At 53.0% G+C, this 17,326-nt stretch overlaps 1 protein-coding gene across 5 annotated transcripts in view; it reads left to right on the forward strand.

The window, feature by feature from the left end:
- OPCML (opioid binding protein/cell adhesion molecule like) overlaps window positions 1-17,326 on the forward strand; it is a 300,458-nt gene that overhangs the window by 262,915 nt on the left and 20,217 nt on the right. For all 5 annotated transcript variants that reach the window (XM_074848573.1, XM_074848576.1, XM_074848572.1 and 2 more), the window contains one exon: window positions 11,016-11,248. In XM_074848573.1, the coding sequence (XP_074704674.1) occupies window positions 11,016-11,248 (233 nt within the window). The remainder of the gene's footprint in view (window positions 1-11,015; window positions 11,249-17,326) is intronic.

The raw sequence follows: 17,326 nt of genomic DNA on the forward strand, positions 1-17,326 counted from the left end.
CGGATCGGGAGCCTGCATGTCCTTGGAAAAATATGTATTTCAGGCCGCCGGGGTGCTAATTTGCAAGGCCCATTACTCAAACGAAACATTAAAATGGCCGTCCATAAAGCAGAGCCTTTATCCGTGCCTCCCCCTCGGTCTGAACTCCCCGCGCCAGGTATAGGCTTCCTGTCAAGCCTAAGAGCCAAAAGCAAAGATTTATTGATAGGTACCTTGACTCTGGCTTGCATTTTAATTATGTCGCCGTCAGCCTGTGCTGAGAATAAACTCGGTGGCTACTGTGTTATCCTCGCTTCATCTCTCCAGATGAATGCACCGGGAGAGACACGGGTTTATGTGTCCCTAACAGGCACTCTCGCGCTTTCCCGCATCCTTTCCCCTCAGCTCGTCTGCACGGATCAGCAGAGCGGCCGCCCGGTGCCGAAATACCGCTCGGCACGTGAGGGTGGGAGGGAAGGATGTGGGCAAGGAGTCCTGTGCATCCCTATCTCTCGGTGCCTCAGTTTCCCTTCATGTGGGAGCTCCGTCTTGGCCTCTCCCAGCCTGCTGAGTTTGCAGGGAGGGCAAACACTTGCCCTGCCACAGCCACCTCCGCTCCGCCGGCGCGGGAGGCGAGGTGCCGGAGACAAAATTGCTTTTTGGAGGGCTAGATTTCACGCTGGGAGCGAAACCGTGGCACTGTGAGGAATTGAGAAGCCACGCTTGTCAGGGAGTAGATGCGATGAACTTCGGGGTTTGCTTGTTTATTTTCCATATATATTTGTGTGCGGGGGTGTGTATAAATATTACTCGCGTGTGCCAGACGACACTGGTGTCTTGCTTAGTGAGGGTGCAAAGTTTGACCTGGCGCTTTCCGGCGGAAACGTTGCATATTTATTAGTGAGGCAATGGGTGGGAGCAAATCCCTCGCTTGGTGTGGCAGACGCTATCTCAGCAAAACGGGGGCTATTATTAAAATAAACAAAAGCAAAACCAGCTCGACTGTGACCATAATCTCCCGTGCTAACTTCATTATGGAGCCACCTTCTCCCGGGGCAGGAGTGGGGACCGGCCGCAGAGGAGATGTTCTCGGGAAGCTCCGGCCACGCACGGACCTGCTCTGCGAGCTTCTGGCTCCGCAGGCACCAGAGCTCATCCCCTGCCTCAGTTTCCCCATCAGTCACGGTAACTTATAGACGTGACGTAAGTCTTAGCCTGCAGCCCGGCAGGGGAGTGCGAAAAGCTCCCGTCATTAATAAGCACAAAGTGCTTTGATATTTTTAGATGGAAGTGCCACGTATTGATATAATATTACTGTACCTCATTTGACTTCTTTTTTGATTGCGAGTCCCCTCTTGATCCTGTTACCTGCAGTAACAGTTATCTGGCTATATTTTATCATCTGAATATTTCAATTAAATTACTTTAAGGGAAAAAAAAAAACCCTACGCTGAAGTTGGAAATGATCACTGTATCACTCCAACTTCCCTCCATTCCCAGAAGGTTAATTGAAAGGCAGCCATCTTGGTGACGTTTAGACAAATGAGGATAATTATGTGTTCTCCAGCTCTTTGAGAGGTTAATTGCTTAGATGTACGAAGACTTGAAGAACAAAGAAGGAATAAATCAGAAGCAGGACTATGATCTGATAATGTAATTTGGTATATTCACGTACAACTCAAACAAATAAACCCCCTAATTGCACGAAGTTGTTCGGCTGCGTGGATGCCCCGCGGGGTTGACAGGATCAGGCACCCAGCCCTTGGTGATGCTCGGAGAGGGGGTACCGGCAGGAGAGGCCTTCAGCTGGCTCCTGCACAGGGGTGGCTGTTGTCACCTCACGCTGGGGATGACTTCTTCATCTGGCGGTGCCACGGGGCTGTTGTCTGGCTCCTTAGCGCCCGTCGCATGAAGCATCCAGCCTTCATCCCAGCGGCGAAACGGCGGGTGGAAAGCAGAGGGGTCAGCGGAGGCGCAGGAGCGGCGAGCAGAGGATTTCCTCTGGTGGGTTATTTTATTTTGCCTAATTGCTGGTGAAATTTCTGCAAATTGGCAATTATATTCTTGGGCTGATGGCTTACCCAGGTCATTTACAGATCTCACGTTTGGCAGGAGCGCTTCACGGCATTCACCATGAAATATGGCTTCACCCTCCATCAGCAGAATTTCCCTCTTTTTAGAGGTTATTAGTTCTGCCTTCAGGGATTTCACACGCTAAATCTTGTGGCGGCACCATCGTGAAGGAAGCTGATTTTTTTTTTTCCCCTTTTAATTCCCTTCAGTGATTGGGGTGAGGGTGCTTGTGTCCGGGCCAGTTGTTTGGAGGGAGTCAGTTTGTCTGTCTGTCGACCTCTCCATCCTGCTGGGATGGGGTACACGAGGCTCTGGAAGTGATGTCCAGGCGCAAGGGTGCGGACAGAGAGAGTTGATTTGCCCCTTCACCCTTCCCTGCATGGCTGCCCACCAGCACTGCAGCAAGGGGTGCAGCGTGGAGCCGAGTGCTTGGAAAGTTTGGGCTTTTATTGAAGGCTCGGGGCTGTGCAAAACACCAAGCTTTCCAGCCGGGATCAAATACCGCTTCATTTTTCAGCTGTGAGGGTCAGGAAAATGGTGCTTTTTTTCCTCCGCTGTGAGCTTGGGGGTGAAACATCTTCATCTGGCATCTCCTTTCTCCCTCTGCTCTGTCTCTGGGGAAGTTTGAATTGATTTTAAATGAGAAAATGCCTCCCCACCCCTAATGTGCGAAGCCTCAGAAACACCGGCGAGTGGTTTTTCCACCTATCTGTCAGGCCTGTCTGAAATTGCAGTTTAATTCTCTGTATTTGCTCTTGTATTGTGCATTAAGATACAGCGAGTTTATCCAGCAGTCCAGCTGTTTTGAAGATAATTACTACAGAACTCAACCTGATGTAAAATAATCCTCCCGGGCAAGCAGCCAAGAGCCTGAGACTTATCCTCCAAAGACTGAAACCTCTCCATTACCCTTAAGAGCCGCAGAGATAGGAGCAGGCGTCTCATGACAAATATATTTTTGGTGGTAATTATGGGGGGGTCAGGAGAAGAGGTTTGTTTCCCTATGGGGAGGGTGGTACGGCCGGACAGACCGACCAAGAGTGTGAGGACCACGTGCAATGGAGACCTGGCCAGGTTTCCATCCCAAGCACCCTACGTGCTGTCGTTTCTCCCAGGGACCCATTTCAGGCTTGTCACCCGCGTGCCTTTCTGCCAGCCCCCTCACTGCATTGCTGCTCTGTTCTGCACTGGGGCAACTTCAGACCAATTTTCCCTCGTTGCAAGCCAGGGACAGATGTACGATCGCTTTGCTCTAGCTGTACAAGAGCTCCTTCTGTCGCAGACGCACCCTGGCCCGTGTTTTAATCAGGCTGCCAGCATCCTTTCTTCTTTTGCGACTGCAGGATGCTGCTGGAGCCGCAGCCACTCTCTCATGGGTTGAAAACAGCTCCCTTGCCTGGCCGAGACAGAGACGGTCGCCAGTCCCATCAGGACAGCTGAATCACAGTGGTCGGAGCCTCGTATGGCCACACGTTAATTACTGGTAGTTAACTACATGGCTAACTGTGACAGCAAAAACAGTTACTTCTGTCTCTCCCTGCTTGGGAAGGGTGACAAAAAATAGAGAAAAGCAATAGCAAGGGAAAAACCCAACCCTAAAAGCCCATTGCAGGCATAAAGGACTCTAGGTTCTCAACTGTTTGGGTCTGCTACCGCTGCCAGCAATAAACTCTGCGTTTCTTCTCCTCCTTTTGATTGAAGAACACTAGAAATCAGCCGGGGCGCAGGTGCTGCATTGTGTTAGATTAGCCCTGATTGAATCCGTACACGGGCACTGATTGAGGCGCGCGGCTCTGCCGATGCTGGCGTGCCGCGAGCAGGGGGGTTTGCCGGATCGTGTCCCTTAATCAACACCCTCGAATAGTGGTGATGGTGTTGGTGGGTGTCTCTTGTTGGGTCTTCTTGTCCCTGCTGGGAGGCAGGGCAGAGCCCCGGTGTAGGGTAGAGGGGAATTTGACTTCCCTGGTGAGAAGACAGCTCTTTGCTGATGTTTCCTAGGACAGGTAGCGATGGCTTGATGGTAAATGCTGATGGATGTTGGGCATCTCTTTGGAGAGGAGCTGGAAAGACATCCCAGCCTTCTTCAAACCACAGGATAGCCCAGTGGCCACAAGCAAGTTGGAAGTAGGTGTTCGGCTGTGTCGGAGACCTGACTTTGGGGAGAGGGTGTAATCACTTAGGTACCATTTTGGGCAAAGAAAGATGCCTTGCTGCACTTCTTCCAGCGTCCATGGTTTTCCTGGACTGGCTGCCCCTGCTCGGTGCCTTCATATTCATCTCTTCAGGAGATCAGGTGTGGCCGCCAGCATCGACTGACTCCGATGGTAGCATTTAAATGCCACCCGCTCTATAAACATCCCCATTGATTTGCTCTATCGAAAGGCCTTCTGCTCTATTTCTTTTGCTGCCACCTTGTATTTCCTTATGAAGATTTCTCTTAAGCTAATAACAGCTATTGGCCATTGGGTCTTAGGCTGAGGCCTTCAGACCTTCCCTGCTGTGCCGGGGGAGCATCCCGATGCGTGGACGTGGCCAGACCGCAGCTGTGTGGGGAATTGGGGGCTCCTGGGCTGTAGTCAGAGGCTGTTGGCAAACCCGGTACAGTCCTGAGGTTGCAGTTGCTTTTTTTTTTTATTTATTTCAGAGCAGATTGCAATGGCCATGACTTGCGTGGGGCAGGGAGAGCAACCGGGAGCTTTGTGCAGGGCAGGGATGTGATGGCTCCCTGTAGGAAAGGGCTTGAGTAAGAACCCTAGTCCAGAGCATGCTGAAGGCTGTGCCGACCTTCCTGGGGGCTGCAGAGATTTTCTGAGCTGACCCTGAGACTCATGGTAGGAAAATCAAGTGGGAACTGGGAGCAGAGCATGCCTGAGCGCCTGACCCCATCACACCACCCTTCCTCTCACCAATGATGTTGTCAGGGCAGCGTGTGATCCCCTGAGCTGGAAGCAAAAGCAATGAGGAGTGAAAGAAGGGCTTTAGGAATGAGACTGAAAGCCCAGCTCGCTTGACCAGAGCCGACTGTGGTTTCTGGATTTGCTCAACGTGGAGCGTGAATGCAGAAAATCCCGTGAAGGGCTTTGGGGAGAAGATGTGGTCTGTTAGCAGCAGTGGGGGCATCATGGAGCAGCTCGCCTCGCCGCACGTCCCTTCCCTGAGCAAACTGAGCAAACTACGATCCGTTTCTAAGCCATCTGCTCTGCAGCTGTCCCTGCATCAGCCTTAGCATCACTCTGTGCTGCCCACAGCGGTACCCGGGGCCGTGGCTCCAGCCTAAGGTGCAGGCATGGGGCAAGCCCCTTTGAGGCCAAAGAATTTGGCGTCAGCTCGAGCTCGGTGGCGATCCAGCATCAGGCTCAAGCTTTGCATCCTCCAGGTTGTCACAGAGGCCGCCCAAAGCCCTGTGAATGCTGGGTGCAAACCAGTTGGTGGTGGTTGGTGTGGTATGGCCCCCTCAGGGGGCCGTGTAGTGAGCGGTAAGTCTTGACTTCTTGATGCCTCGCACAGACAGCGCCTGCCCTCCTCATCATCTTGTTATCATTCTGATGTCTGGGAGCTGCGGTCATGGACCAAAACACCATTAAACTATCTGAAATGGAGCAACTCGGCAGCCCCTGCCCTCACAGGCTTATTATCTTTGTAGATGGATATTTTATATTTAGCCACCTCTAATGTATCAATTTGGGCTTTGATTTTTCACGGGGAGCAGCTTCTATTCTGGCGCTCAGTAGCAGGTGAGCAAACCGCCATCACAGGGGAACTGGCAGGGAGAAACTCTCCCCGACAAACCCTGAGCCCCTGGGGAGGGCAGGAGGGTCCCGTAGCCCTTGGAGGGCTCTGGGGAGGGGGTGGCTAGTGGGGAAGGGTTTGCTGGTGGTCCAGAGCTTGTTTGAACAGCACTGGGAGCACTTGGGGAATCATGGCAGTGTGGAAGCGGTGGGGCCAGGCAATTAATTAAGCCTGGAGAGAGTAAGAGCTGGTGGCATGTGGCTTTGTGGGACGCATTTGGGGCAACTGGCGTACGGTGCGGAGGGGGGGACTTTATGGGGAAAAAGAAAACTTTAGGCTGGCCAAGCTCCCTGTGCATCCCACGCTCTTCGGTTTCCCATGGGAGACGCGGGTGTGGCGATGGATTGGGACTTGCTGGATGGGAGACAGTTGTGCCGGGCAGTGCCAAATGGCCCATCCCGGGTCCCCTCTGTCCTTGGGGCGCTGGGATGGTGTGGGGATGCCGTGGGACTGTGCACCCCGCATTTGGGCACTGGGATGAGCTGGGAGAAGGGGTACTGCGGGTGCCTCAGAGAGGAGACAGGGTGCCAGCAGAAGGGATGGGGAATGAAGACAAAGTACCTTCTGCCCTCCACACTGAGAATAAATATCAGGGATGACAGTGACGGAAACCCAGACGGCACAGTCCTGCCCTCGGGGAGCTATTGTGCGAGACCCGCTGTCACACGCCACAGATGCCATTGTACCCGCGGCTAATGTGACGGTTTACATTGTTGAGAGAGGATTAGAGGAGCCGCTGTGTTTTGATGGCCTGCTTCTAATTTGCATCTTTAACGAAGTGGGAGCCCAGCCAGGTTCTGTTCTTTTGTGTTTACTTCTGAGGAAGTGTGTTTATTTCCGATGATTACAAATAAATCTCCTCTGCCTTTGCTCCAGCCGCCCAGAATAAAGGCGTTCAGAGCCCGTTAACTCTGTAGCCAGGGCGAGGATGAGAAGAGAAGGAGAAATCCCATTAGGAGTCCCCAGCAAACGTAATTAACAATTTCTTCTCAAAGACAAGAGTGCCGGGGTGTTTGCTCTGCCCCTGTTACAGGCACTTTAGGTTGGAAACTTCCCAGGGTGAAGCACCACCCTGTTGCTGTCGAGGGGCTTCGCTCGGGATCTGGGTGAGCTATTTTAGGCGTTGAAAACTGGGTCAGCCAGCCAGTTTGCGACTGGTTTCGGCATCTCCATTTGTCATTTTGATGAGACGTGTTGCCTACAGGAGAGAAAAGCGGTTTGGGGTTGAAGGGCCATGGAAGTATTTAAAAGTAGAGCGTTGGTGGTTTGCATAAGGAAGTGGGAGGGTTTTGGGTTAAGCCAGAGACGAGCAGCTCCCCCAAGCCTCTCGGCTCAGCCGGGGGCCAGCGGTCTCGGCTCTGCGGGTGTGAACTGGTCTTCCAGACTGCTCAGGATGCACATCAACATTCTGGGGTCCCAAGCACCCCACCCTTCGGGATACTTTTCACCCACGGAGAGGGGTTTGCAAGACTTGCTTTATGCCTCCAAGTCTTCGCGTGCCATTTATCCCTCCAAAGCAGTGCCAGAAAATTTGTGCCAACCCTGGACGTGGTATTTTCCTCATGTGGGAAAGTGTTGAGGGCAGCCACAGCCTCACAACGTATGTGCAGCCCCAGGCTTGACCCTCGTGCTCAGCTGAGTCAGCAGTGCAGGAGAGGTCTGCGATGTGGATTGGGAAAGGCTGGGGGTGAAGGCGATGTGTGTTATGTCACGTCCCATGCGTAGGAGAAGAGTTGTCAGTGTCATTGATGGGAACAGGCAGGAACCTGCCGTGGAAGCAACGCGGGGGTCTCTCCTAATAGGTCTGGGAGGAGGGAGACGGTCACTTTGTGCTGCCGAACACAAAGAGCACATCGGGCGAGTTATCTGTATTGTTGACACTAAGCGAAATAATTCCTCGGCAAACTTCAAAATTAGCATTTAAGGATGAGGAATAGGGGCAATTAGAGGGGAAGCGGCACCGCACCGCTGCCCCCAACTCCCTCCCTCATGCATCTTCCCGTGCTGCCGCATTTGGGTTCATCGCCTGAGAGGCCACGTGTATCAGTGTGAGCGTTGGGGGGGGCTGGAGCTCGGGTGAAGCCCAGCATCCGAGGTTTCCCAGCATGCTGCTCTGGCCGAGAGCGGTCGCGGTGGGAGGCAGCCAAAGGGCTGCAGATGGTGAAACTTCTCTGCTCGAAGGCGGTGAGGGTCTAAGTGGGATGCAGAGATGGAGGAGCAGATGGGACGGGTCACGATGCATGAAGAAGGGCTGTGTGGGGGAGCTGGGACGAGGCGGGTGCTGTAGCTTGGGTTCAGGCTGACAGTATCAGGCCCAGATACTCCCCCCACCTCGCTGATGGGTTTTCTCCAGGTGAACCGCAGAGCCAGGACAAGTTTATTTCCCTCCTGCTTGACAGGCGCTTTATTGTCTTTTGTCCCTTCTGGACTCGTAAGGCAGGGTTTCTTCTGGAGATGGATACGGCGCCTTCAGGAGACTGTTAATGGGGGTTTGTCTTTGTTCTTAATTAGATCCCTTCAAGGGAAAACCTCCTGGCCCGCTTTATTATCCAGCTTTGTCAGAGCTTGTCTGCTTTATCTAAACACTTTGCAGAAGTCTCTTTACCTGTTTGCTTACTGGAGACATTATCATAATCCTGGTCAATTGGAAATAGGTAGCAAAGACGGCTCAGCAGACAAGGGAGCGCTAGCGGCTTAGCGGCTAATGGAGATCGCTTTCTGAGCCAGGTAAAGAAGCTGGCGGGGTGCTCCTCATGTTGGGGTGTTGGTCAGTATTTGCCTTTGAAGCGCCAATTCCCAGGGCATGTGAAAATTCTTGGCGGGAAGGCGAGGTCGGGCGAGAAGATGCCTCTGGAAACGCCACGCTCTCTGTGCCAGCTGATGGACGGTGGCTTTTCTGCTGGTGGTTGCTCTGACATGGTGCAGGAGGGCTTGTTTTTTGAAGGAGGGTGGTTTGTCTGGTCCTTCCTGGCCTGCAGCTGCAGGCGACAACCCAAGCTCCAGTGGAGAGGAGCACGATGTAAAGCAAGCAGAGCTGAAGGGATTTGGTCCCAAATCAGCTATTAAGTGGCAGCAACTGAAGAGTGATCTCGAGGGATGGGGAGAAGGAGCCTTTGTCTCATTGGTCTTGGCCTGAATTTGCTAGGAGTCTGAAAGTTTCTCCTGCCCATTTGCTCTGTGGGTGGTACCAGTCCCCAGGTGCTACAGGCAAGGGAGGGTGATAATGTCCACCCATGCTACGGACATCCATCTATGCTCATGCAGGCGCAGCTCTGAGTCATAAACGCAGAACAGGCGACCCCAGTTCTCAGGGGTCTGAGACTGGCCCCAAATCTCCCCAGGAAGAGCACCCGGTACGCACCAGCCAAAGCTGGGCGGCGGCGGTTGAACGTGCTCAGTGAGGGCATGAGCTCCTCGTCCCTGTCACTTCAAACCCTAGTCCTTGTGCTTCACCCCTAATGAGGGGACCCCAGAGTACCTCGCAGGGCTGTAGTCTGGATATTTATATGAGCGCAGACATGCAAGTTGTCTGTTTTACATATTGCTGCCCTGATTTTTCAGTGCATGCAATGAATAATTTACAGAAGCCGTGTGTAAGTATCTCTTTATTATTCATTATAATGAAGTGAGACAGCGGTAATAGTCCACTAGACTGGAATCCCCCAGGGCCGAACTTAACTTGGCTGCGCTTAGCTCTCCCCCAGTTAATTTGAGCGAAGGGAGGGCTCGGCTTTGTGACAAGGACGATGCTGTCCGGCGAAGCAGAGCCAGCACCAGGGCACGTACGACACCGGGCGGGCTCCCGGCATGCCGGCAGTGCCGTGGCAGGCGGGGAGGGCCATCCGTCTTTCCCGGCATCCGTACGTGATGTGGCTGGCGGAGACGTACAGCTCCTGCAAGGGGAAAATTACTTGTTTGTGGGAGGATATATGGCTCGTTCCTCTGAACCAAGCGCCCGGGGGGACCCTCAAACATGCCAAGTATTGCCCCTTCCCTCCACCCGATTAATAATCTCGATCGAGGTGACGCTCTGCAATCCCGGCAAGGGAGGCATATAACACCCCCAAAGCCTCTGCAGGAGAGGTGCTGTGGCGGGGATGAGGACAGGGACAGCCTGCCAGCCCGTCTTTGAATTTACAGGCGTGCGGAGAGGGACTTGCACGAGTTTCTTGATTGACTGTAGGTGCCTTTCCCTAAGATCTTGGCTGCGCCAAGCTACGGCAGCGCTGCCGCTGTCGGCACAAGCTTGCACCTAGCTTGGTTTCCCTGGTTTGCTTTCATGCTGAGAGAAAGCTCCCCTCCCGCAGGCCTCGGGTGAGAAAGGCGAAGCTCCGGAGAAATGCTGGGCTCTTAATTTTGCCAAATTATTGGCGGTTTTGCTGCGGGTGCTGTGGTGGCATCAGAGAAGGCCACAAGTAAATAGATCGAGAAAAATCTATCAAACGGAATGAAAATACCATGTTCTCTGGGAACATTTTAATTCCCTTCCCCCCCACACACACCCTGTTCTTTGCCAAGCATAAGTCAGCGCTGCGGACCGGAGCTGCCGAGCCCCCGCGTGTCTTGGAGCAGGGAGGGTGGGAGCCAAGCAGGAAATAAATAATGGAAACGACCGTGTTGTGTTTTCAAGGCACTTGTAGGATTTACAGCTCCTTATCCAAATGTTCCCTTCTCTTCCCCACACGCTGCCTTCACCGTCTCTGGCTGTTTCTCTTCTTCCCCTCACCCCGCGCTTGTGCCGCGGCCCCTCTCCCCCAGCAGTGGGTGCATATATCACCCTGGGGATGGCTTGAGGGTCGTGCCGACAAGCCGAACTGTCAGCAGATTTTACAGCTTCATCTGAAATTCTCAGCACACAGTGAGGGTGAGGCAGGGGCAGCAGAGGTGGGTGATTGGGGGGGGTGCGGAGGTCAAACATAATGGATTCCCCAGCTCTGTATGAAAAAAGTAAAAGGCAGGTTGTTTTTTTTTTTTTTTTTGCTGGTGAACCCGCCATTTCTGTGAAATCTTAGGCGATGGGGGGATGCAGGATGTGGTGGCAGGGTAGCGTGTCCGTGGCATCTGCTAGCAGTCTGTGCTGCAGCTCCTGTCCTGCTCATGACCCCTTTCGGGAGCCGGGATGCTCACCATACGTTCTGTTCCAGGTTTGTGACCCTCCATCTCTTCCCTTGCAGGTGTACTGTGGATGACCGGGTCACGCGAGTAGCGTGGTTGAACCGCAGCACCATCCTGTACGCTGGCAATGACAAGTGGTCTATAGACAACCGCGTGGTCATCCTCTCCAACACCAAGACCCAGTACAGCATCAAGATACACAACGTGGATGTCTACGATGAGGGCCCCTACACCTGCTCTGTGCAGACAGACAATCACCCCAAGACTTCGCGCGTCCATCTCATTGTGCAAGGTAGGTTTGAACAGGCCTCGTGTTATTGCTGAGCTGACCGTTTGATATGGAAGGCCGTGAAGGGTTTGGAGGCATCCTTGGGGATGGAGATGGAGAGATGAGCCCACCATCCGTTGCTTCAGGGATGGAGCAGCATGGGAAGCAGGGTGTGGACAAGCACCTCCTGTGGTAGGGAGGAGATGGATTTGGGTTGTCTCAGCCTCGCCGTGTTGTACGGTCATCACGCAGGGCAGAGGACACCTGAGAACTAAAACTGGGGCTGGTGTCTCTTCTTTCTCCCCCTTTTGCCCATCCCTGCTGTGAATTTGACCCGTCTCCGCTGCTCGGGACCATGTTGCTTGGGTAAGGCACTTGGGCACGTGTCCGAAGATGCTTTGGGAAAGCCGAAAGCAAAGCGTTGGCGGGCACGGGCCCCAGTGGCACAAGGCTCCAGGACAGACTGTGCGCTTTCATTGAAGTCACCGCGGGGCCTTGAAGGGCTTTTGGAGGCTTCCTAGGCGAGCGTGTCGGTGTACCAGCCATGGTTGGGTTGCAAAGCAGTGTTCCTGAAACTGCTCTGATGGGGGGATCTGGGTGCTGGCAGATCAGAGGTGCCTGTAGCACTCTGGTGGGTGCTGCCTCCAGATCCTTGAGGCTTTGCATCGGCTACTGGCTTTTGTCCGGTCTCTAGATTAATTTTTCAGAGTTAGTGTTAGTTCAGGTTAGATAAAGATAATGAAAGTTTCCTAATCCTCTTAAAGAAGATTTATCTGACTGAATAGAAAGCTCTCGGAATACAATAAAGCGTGTATAAAACCAGGACCTAATCTTTCCTTTAATTTCAAACAGCTGATGGATATTGATTTTGCAATGAGCACATCTGAAAAATTTCTCGGCCTCGGCATGTCTCTGCGAAGCCCCCAACATGGATATGTATGTGCTTATGTATCCTTCTCACTTGGAGGAGGCAGGGTTTGATTGTGGCCACTTATCCAAGCAGTTTTCCTGCCCGGTCTTGGTGGGAGCATGCTGGGGGGCACTGGGCTACGGCAGAGAGGGGAGTGCTCACCTCAGCAAGAAGGGAGCGGAGGTTTGCTGGGAGCATCCCCTCCATCCCCCTTCATTGGGCTTCTCCCTCTCTCCCTTTTGGAGTCCGTCTGTCTGCGAAGTTTAATCTGTTTATCCTGTCTGCTCTCTAATCGTGCTAATCCATCCAGTCAACACCCGTGAAGCATCCGAGTGCTTTGCACCTCATGAAATCAGGCGAACTGGCAGCAGCGCTCAGGGCCCGCTCCCCTCACCCCTTTTTCAGAGCGGAGCCTGCAATATGGGCACTTGCCAGGCTCAAGTGGGTGAAGGTGAGATAGTTTGCATCCAGAGTGACTGTCCGGTGGTGAGACATTCCTAACTGTACTGGGAAAGGTTTTCCCCTGCTGTGAGGAAAACCCATTGAATCGTGCCCACCGCATCAATGACTGTGGCTCTCGGCGGCGTTGCTTCTCCGAAGCCCAAGAGGAGCTGGGGATGCGCAGTGACGCAGTCGTCGGTCAAGCAGACCGTGCTGAGAAGTTTCTGTGTTTCTCTTTCCATGTGTTAAGCTCAAGCCACGTGGTTTGCCAAGAAAATCCATCTGTAGGTGCTGCCTTGCTGTTCTGTTGATGGTGGCGGCCAGAGGAGAAAATCCTTCTAGTGCTCTGTCCTTGCTTCAGCTCCAGTGCAGTTTCTTGGTGGCTAAAATGTGATTTTTTGGTGGCTCAGACCAAGCGGTGTCACCCACCAGCACCGCTGGTGGAGTCTCCACACTCATGTGCCAGGGACGAGCCAGCTTTCTACAAGGGTGAATAACATAGCGCTGAGGGATCTGGCGGAGTTGAGAACAGTCAGTGTGAGGTTAATGGTTGGGCTGGATGATCTTCAAGGTCTTTTCTAACCGAGATGATTCTGTGATTCTGTGAACACGTAACCCAGTGCTCTGTGCTGGGATGAAGGGAGCGGTTTTCCAAAGACACGTTCGGTCCTGGCCACGCGTGCAAGCAGAGCACGTGCTTTACAGGGACAGGAGCAAAGCTCTGTTTTGGTTGTAGCTCTCCTGGCACTAAATATGGCTTCAGAAGCGAGGTTTGGGCCCTCCTTTGTTGAGGAGGCAGCTGTCCCGGCAGCGGTGGCAGGAGGACCGCGGGGAACGGCTGTGCATGACCCAGTGGCATGCCTCGCTCGTGCCAGCTGGCCAGTGAGCAGGCAGTAATGACCAGTTAGCAACCACGTTCAGGTCAATTAATTTATATTTGTATTTTGCAAAACTAAAAGTGGCCGAATAGAGTATTGATTCTTTGTCCCCGTATTCAATCGGGTTTTAATTGTGCTACTGCGGGGCCTGGCCTTCCCTCCTAGCAACCCAGTGATAAATCTGCCAGGGAGTCGCAGTCAACAGTAAACGTGTCTCTTATGTCGTTATTGATATGTCTCTTGGATTGGTTCATGGCAACAGCCGTTAACAAGGGTTGATAAGAGCATAGATGGCAGGAAGCCAGAGGGTTTTTTTTATCTCCCTTTTCCTCTTTTTTTCAAGGGCCGCCTCGTGATGATGGGACGGACGCTTTCAGGGACATGCGTGGTGCTTGTGGTGCGCCGGTGTGTTTTGGGGAGAGTTAGGAACACAGAGAGAACTGGCATTTAATGTTGTATAAGTAGATGATGAACCACCTCATCCTCCTGTTGTCAGAAACAGCTTGAGCGGAGGATGCTGTGGGGCTGGACCTCGGGTGAGCCCTCCTGCCTACAGGTATGCCCCCCCCGCCAAGCTCACCTCCGCTCCTGGGAGGCGCAAGCCTGAAGAGATGAGCTGAAAGACCTGCATCATGCCGCAAAATGGTTTTGGTGCAAGGAATGCGGTAGACCGTAGGCAGCACCCAGCCATGCCTCCTTGGTGTGGGCCGTTTTGGGACACAGGGTATGTTTCAGTCTGAAAAGCAGAGCTCGGGATCAATGTTTTGGTCGAGGCTGTGGCTTTTGCAGTCAGTGTCCTGGGAAGGAGCAAGCCCGGCACCCTCCTCGTAGCAGCGGTTGCAGAGAGGAGGGCGTATGTGCCGAAACTGTGTAGCATAGCGCGACGTCGCTTTGACATCTACGTGCCATGCAGCACCCTGTGTGGCAGAGATCTTGGTGGTGAACGTCGATACTGGCCAGTCGCTCCCTAATAGTGGTCTTTGGTATTCCTCAGATGTCCCCTGTTTCTGATTTATTCGGAGAACCCTCCTCTGTACTGCCTTAATCCTACTCACCAGAGATTTTTCATTAAAACCTCTCTCAGCTGTTGGTGTTGTTACTGTTAGTTTCTGGTTGGTGTGATCCATTTTCCCATCTCGGCGTTTGCCATTTCCTCACCCCAGGAGCCAGGATGGGTTTCGAAGGACCGTGGCCTTTGCTTGCAGTAGTGAGGTTGCAGTTGTGTGGTCGGTTCTCCAAATGCACCTAAGGATGCTCTCCCAGAGCCAGTCCCGCAGCCCTTGTCGCATCTGCCACCTCTCAAAGCAGCACAAATGCAGGCGTTGCTCTTCGGTGTCTCAAAAGCAAATTGAGTCTTTACTTTTTCCTTCTTCCTGATAACAACTGGCTCCTCCAGTCTCTGAAAGGGCAACCCCCCCACCCTGTGCTGGCCCCGTTGAGCTCTTTTTCCCTGATGTAGACTGTGCTCTGGGCTCCCCTCTGCACCTCAGATTTCAGAACGGCCGTAGTTAAGCTTGCTTTTATCGCCCTACCTTTGATATCCAGGCAGGAGCTGAGACTGCGATACTTATTAAACCCTTACCTGGAGGCTGTATGGCGCACGGCGAGGCGAGGGGAGTGGCTCAACCTTCTTTGGTTCTCCTAGGAAAGACCCGCTAACAGGCTTTAAATGTAGAAAGTGCTTATATATTAACTGCTTAGTATTTAGATGCTGGAGAGTTTGGCGTGAAGGGCGTGCGCGTGGTGTACAGAAGCAGTCTGGAGAAGGGAAAGGGTGAGAGCAAGTAACGTCTGGCAAGCTGCAACCTCCAGAGCAGGCTCGTGCCCTGCTCGAGAGCTGCATCTGCATTTGGGATACTTATCCTTTACTGGGTGGTTTGTTGGTTGGTGTTTTGTGTCTACCTAAGAAACAAACTGATAGTGAGGAAAAGAGACAAAGCGCAGTAAACATGATGCAAAATGTCCGATACAAAATGTTGGCAGAGGTTGCCATTGCTTCACGTAGCATGCTGGGCTGGCAAGATTTTACATACAGCTCGGATTAAGGGTTTGCAGGAATGGAGAAGGTGGTTCTTGGGGCACATCTCTGTCTTGCTGGGTGACCTGTGGTAACCAAAGCGCTCTTCACCTGCCCATCCTGTATGTGCTACTCAGGGGGTCAACTGCCCTCCATCCTGGCAGCAGTGAAAGAGGGCATCCCAGGAGGAAGGCAGCTCCTTGCACCGAGGTCTTAAAAGCCTGAGGGCTCAGCCCAGGTCCTCCATACCAGCCTGAGCTCATGTCTTCACATTTTTGGAGCAAAGGCACAGATATTGCCGGGCAGTGGCCAAGATTTCTGGCCAGGGTGGCAAAGATGCAGGTAGAGGAGACTATTCCGTGTGCATTTCTCCCCTCTTGGCATTGAAACTGCTCATCAGGTGGGGTGGCAAAGGGGCTGGTGATGTTTGGACACGTGTTGTATCTGAGCATGTGTTCCCCTTTGCCTCACCTCTGGGTCTAATCAAGCGTTTTGTTGACAGCTCTGTCTGGAGGCTTGTAGCTGTGGCTAGCCCTCCCTGCACCAGGTGAATCATCCCGATGGGGATGAGCAAAATGGTTAATCCAAGCAGACTTTCCCAGAAGTTGGGCTTGTAGCGGTGGGGACGGAGTGCAGGGAAATAAAAAGGAAATCAAAGGGCTGTTAAGAGGAAATGGAAAAAAAAATCACTTAGGCTGGAAAGACATCTTCCCAGCAGGAGCAAGAGCCCAAAGGACATAATGTCCATGGCATTTAAAGTAATGTTTCCCACGTCCTTCTCTGGGGGCATATGAGCAGGGGGGGAGGGAAAGGGACCTCACATGGGCAAAGTGGTTTATTTAGCTGGATGGCACAAGAGGGACAAAATGCAACTGCAAGCAAGTGCAGAGGAAAAATCAATTAGCGCAAGCTCTTTTAGGAAGAGCTGGGGGGAGCTGCTGGGAGGAGCAGGGTTTTTTTTCATTCTGAGGCTGGGGGCCTTTGAAAGGCACTTCTCTGGGAAGTGAAAGCCTCAGCGAGCAGTCAAAACTCGAGAGATCCATAAGTGTCACTCAGCCAGGGCTTTGAATCGGTGCTGCTGCTCGATGCCACTTGTCTCCATGCCTGCAGGTCTTGTGCGAGACTCTCCATCAGGCATCTGGGGAACAAACTTACTTGTAGAGCCCACAAACAGGAGAGGAGATCCTGGCCTGCGTGGCGTGGCAGCAGGAGGTGGGGAAACAATTTCTTTTCCCCTGAGGCAGAAGCAGGATGGGATGTGGTATCCAGGCCTGGTGTGTATTTGCAGGAGCAGAGCTCGCTCCTGCCCTGGACCTGACAATATCTCGTGTTTCTTGTGAGCCTGTAAGGGTCATGACAGGATGCTTGAGGGCATGTAGCTTGTGGTGCTGGAGAGGGAAGGTGGTGGTGATCGTCACGTTCATGGCAGCAGGAAGTGTCCGATGTGTACCTCTGCGGGCAGGACCGTCTCAGTGAGGACGTATCCTTCATGCTCCCAGTCACAGAGAGGAGTGCAGCCGGTTCCAGAGGTGTGTGGGGTGGCACAGGTCGAGGTTGTGGCCGTTTGGCCAGGAATCAGGTTGATGGTGGACTCATGAGGTGGCTCGGTGAGAAGCCAGCGCGCTTTCCAGATTTCCCCAAAAAGCACATCAGGCTTTGGAGAGTGATGCCTGTGTTGCCAAAGGTGGTGGGTGAAGTCTTGCCTAGCACAGAGAGCGGTGCTCCCATGGATGGAAAGGAGCACCAGTGACAAGTGGTGTATACTGGTGTCCTGGGATGGGAAAAGGCTCGGAAGGAGCCCTACTTCGCCCTCCCTCTCTCCCTGAAGAAACAGATGATGGGCAAGAGAGCAAAGA

This window comes from Strix aluco, chromosome 23, assembly GCF_031877795.1.
Source record: "Strix aluco isolate bStrAlu1 chromosome 23, bStrAlu1.hap1, whole genome shotgun sequence".
In the NCBI taxonomy this organism is placed as follows: domain Eukaryota; kingdom Metazoa; phylum Chordata; class Aves; order Strigiformes; family Strigidae; genus Strix; species Strix aluco.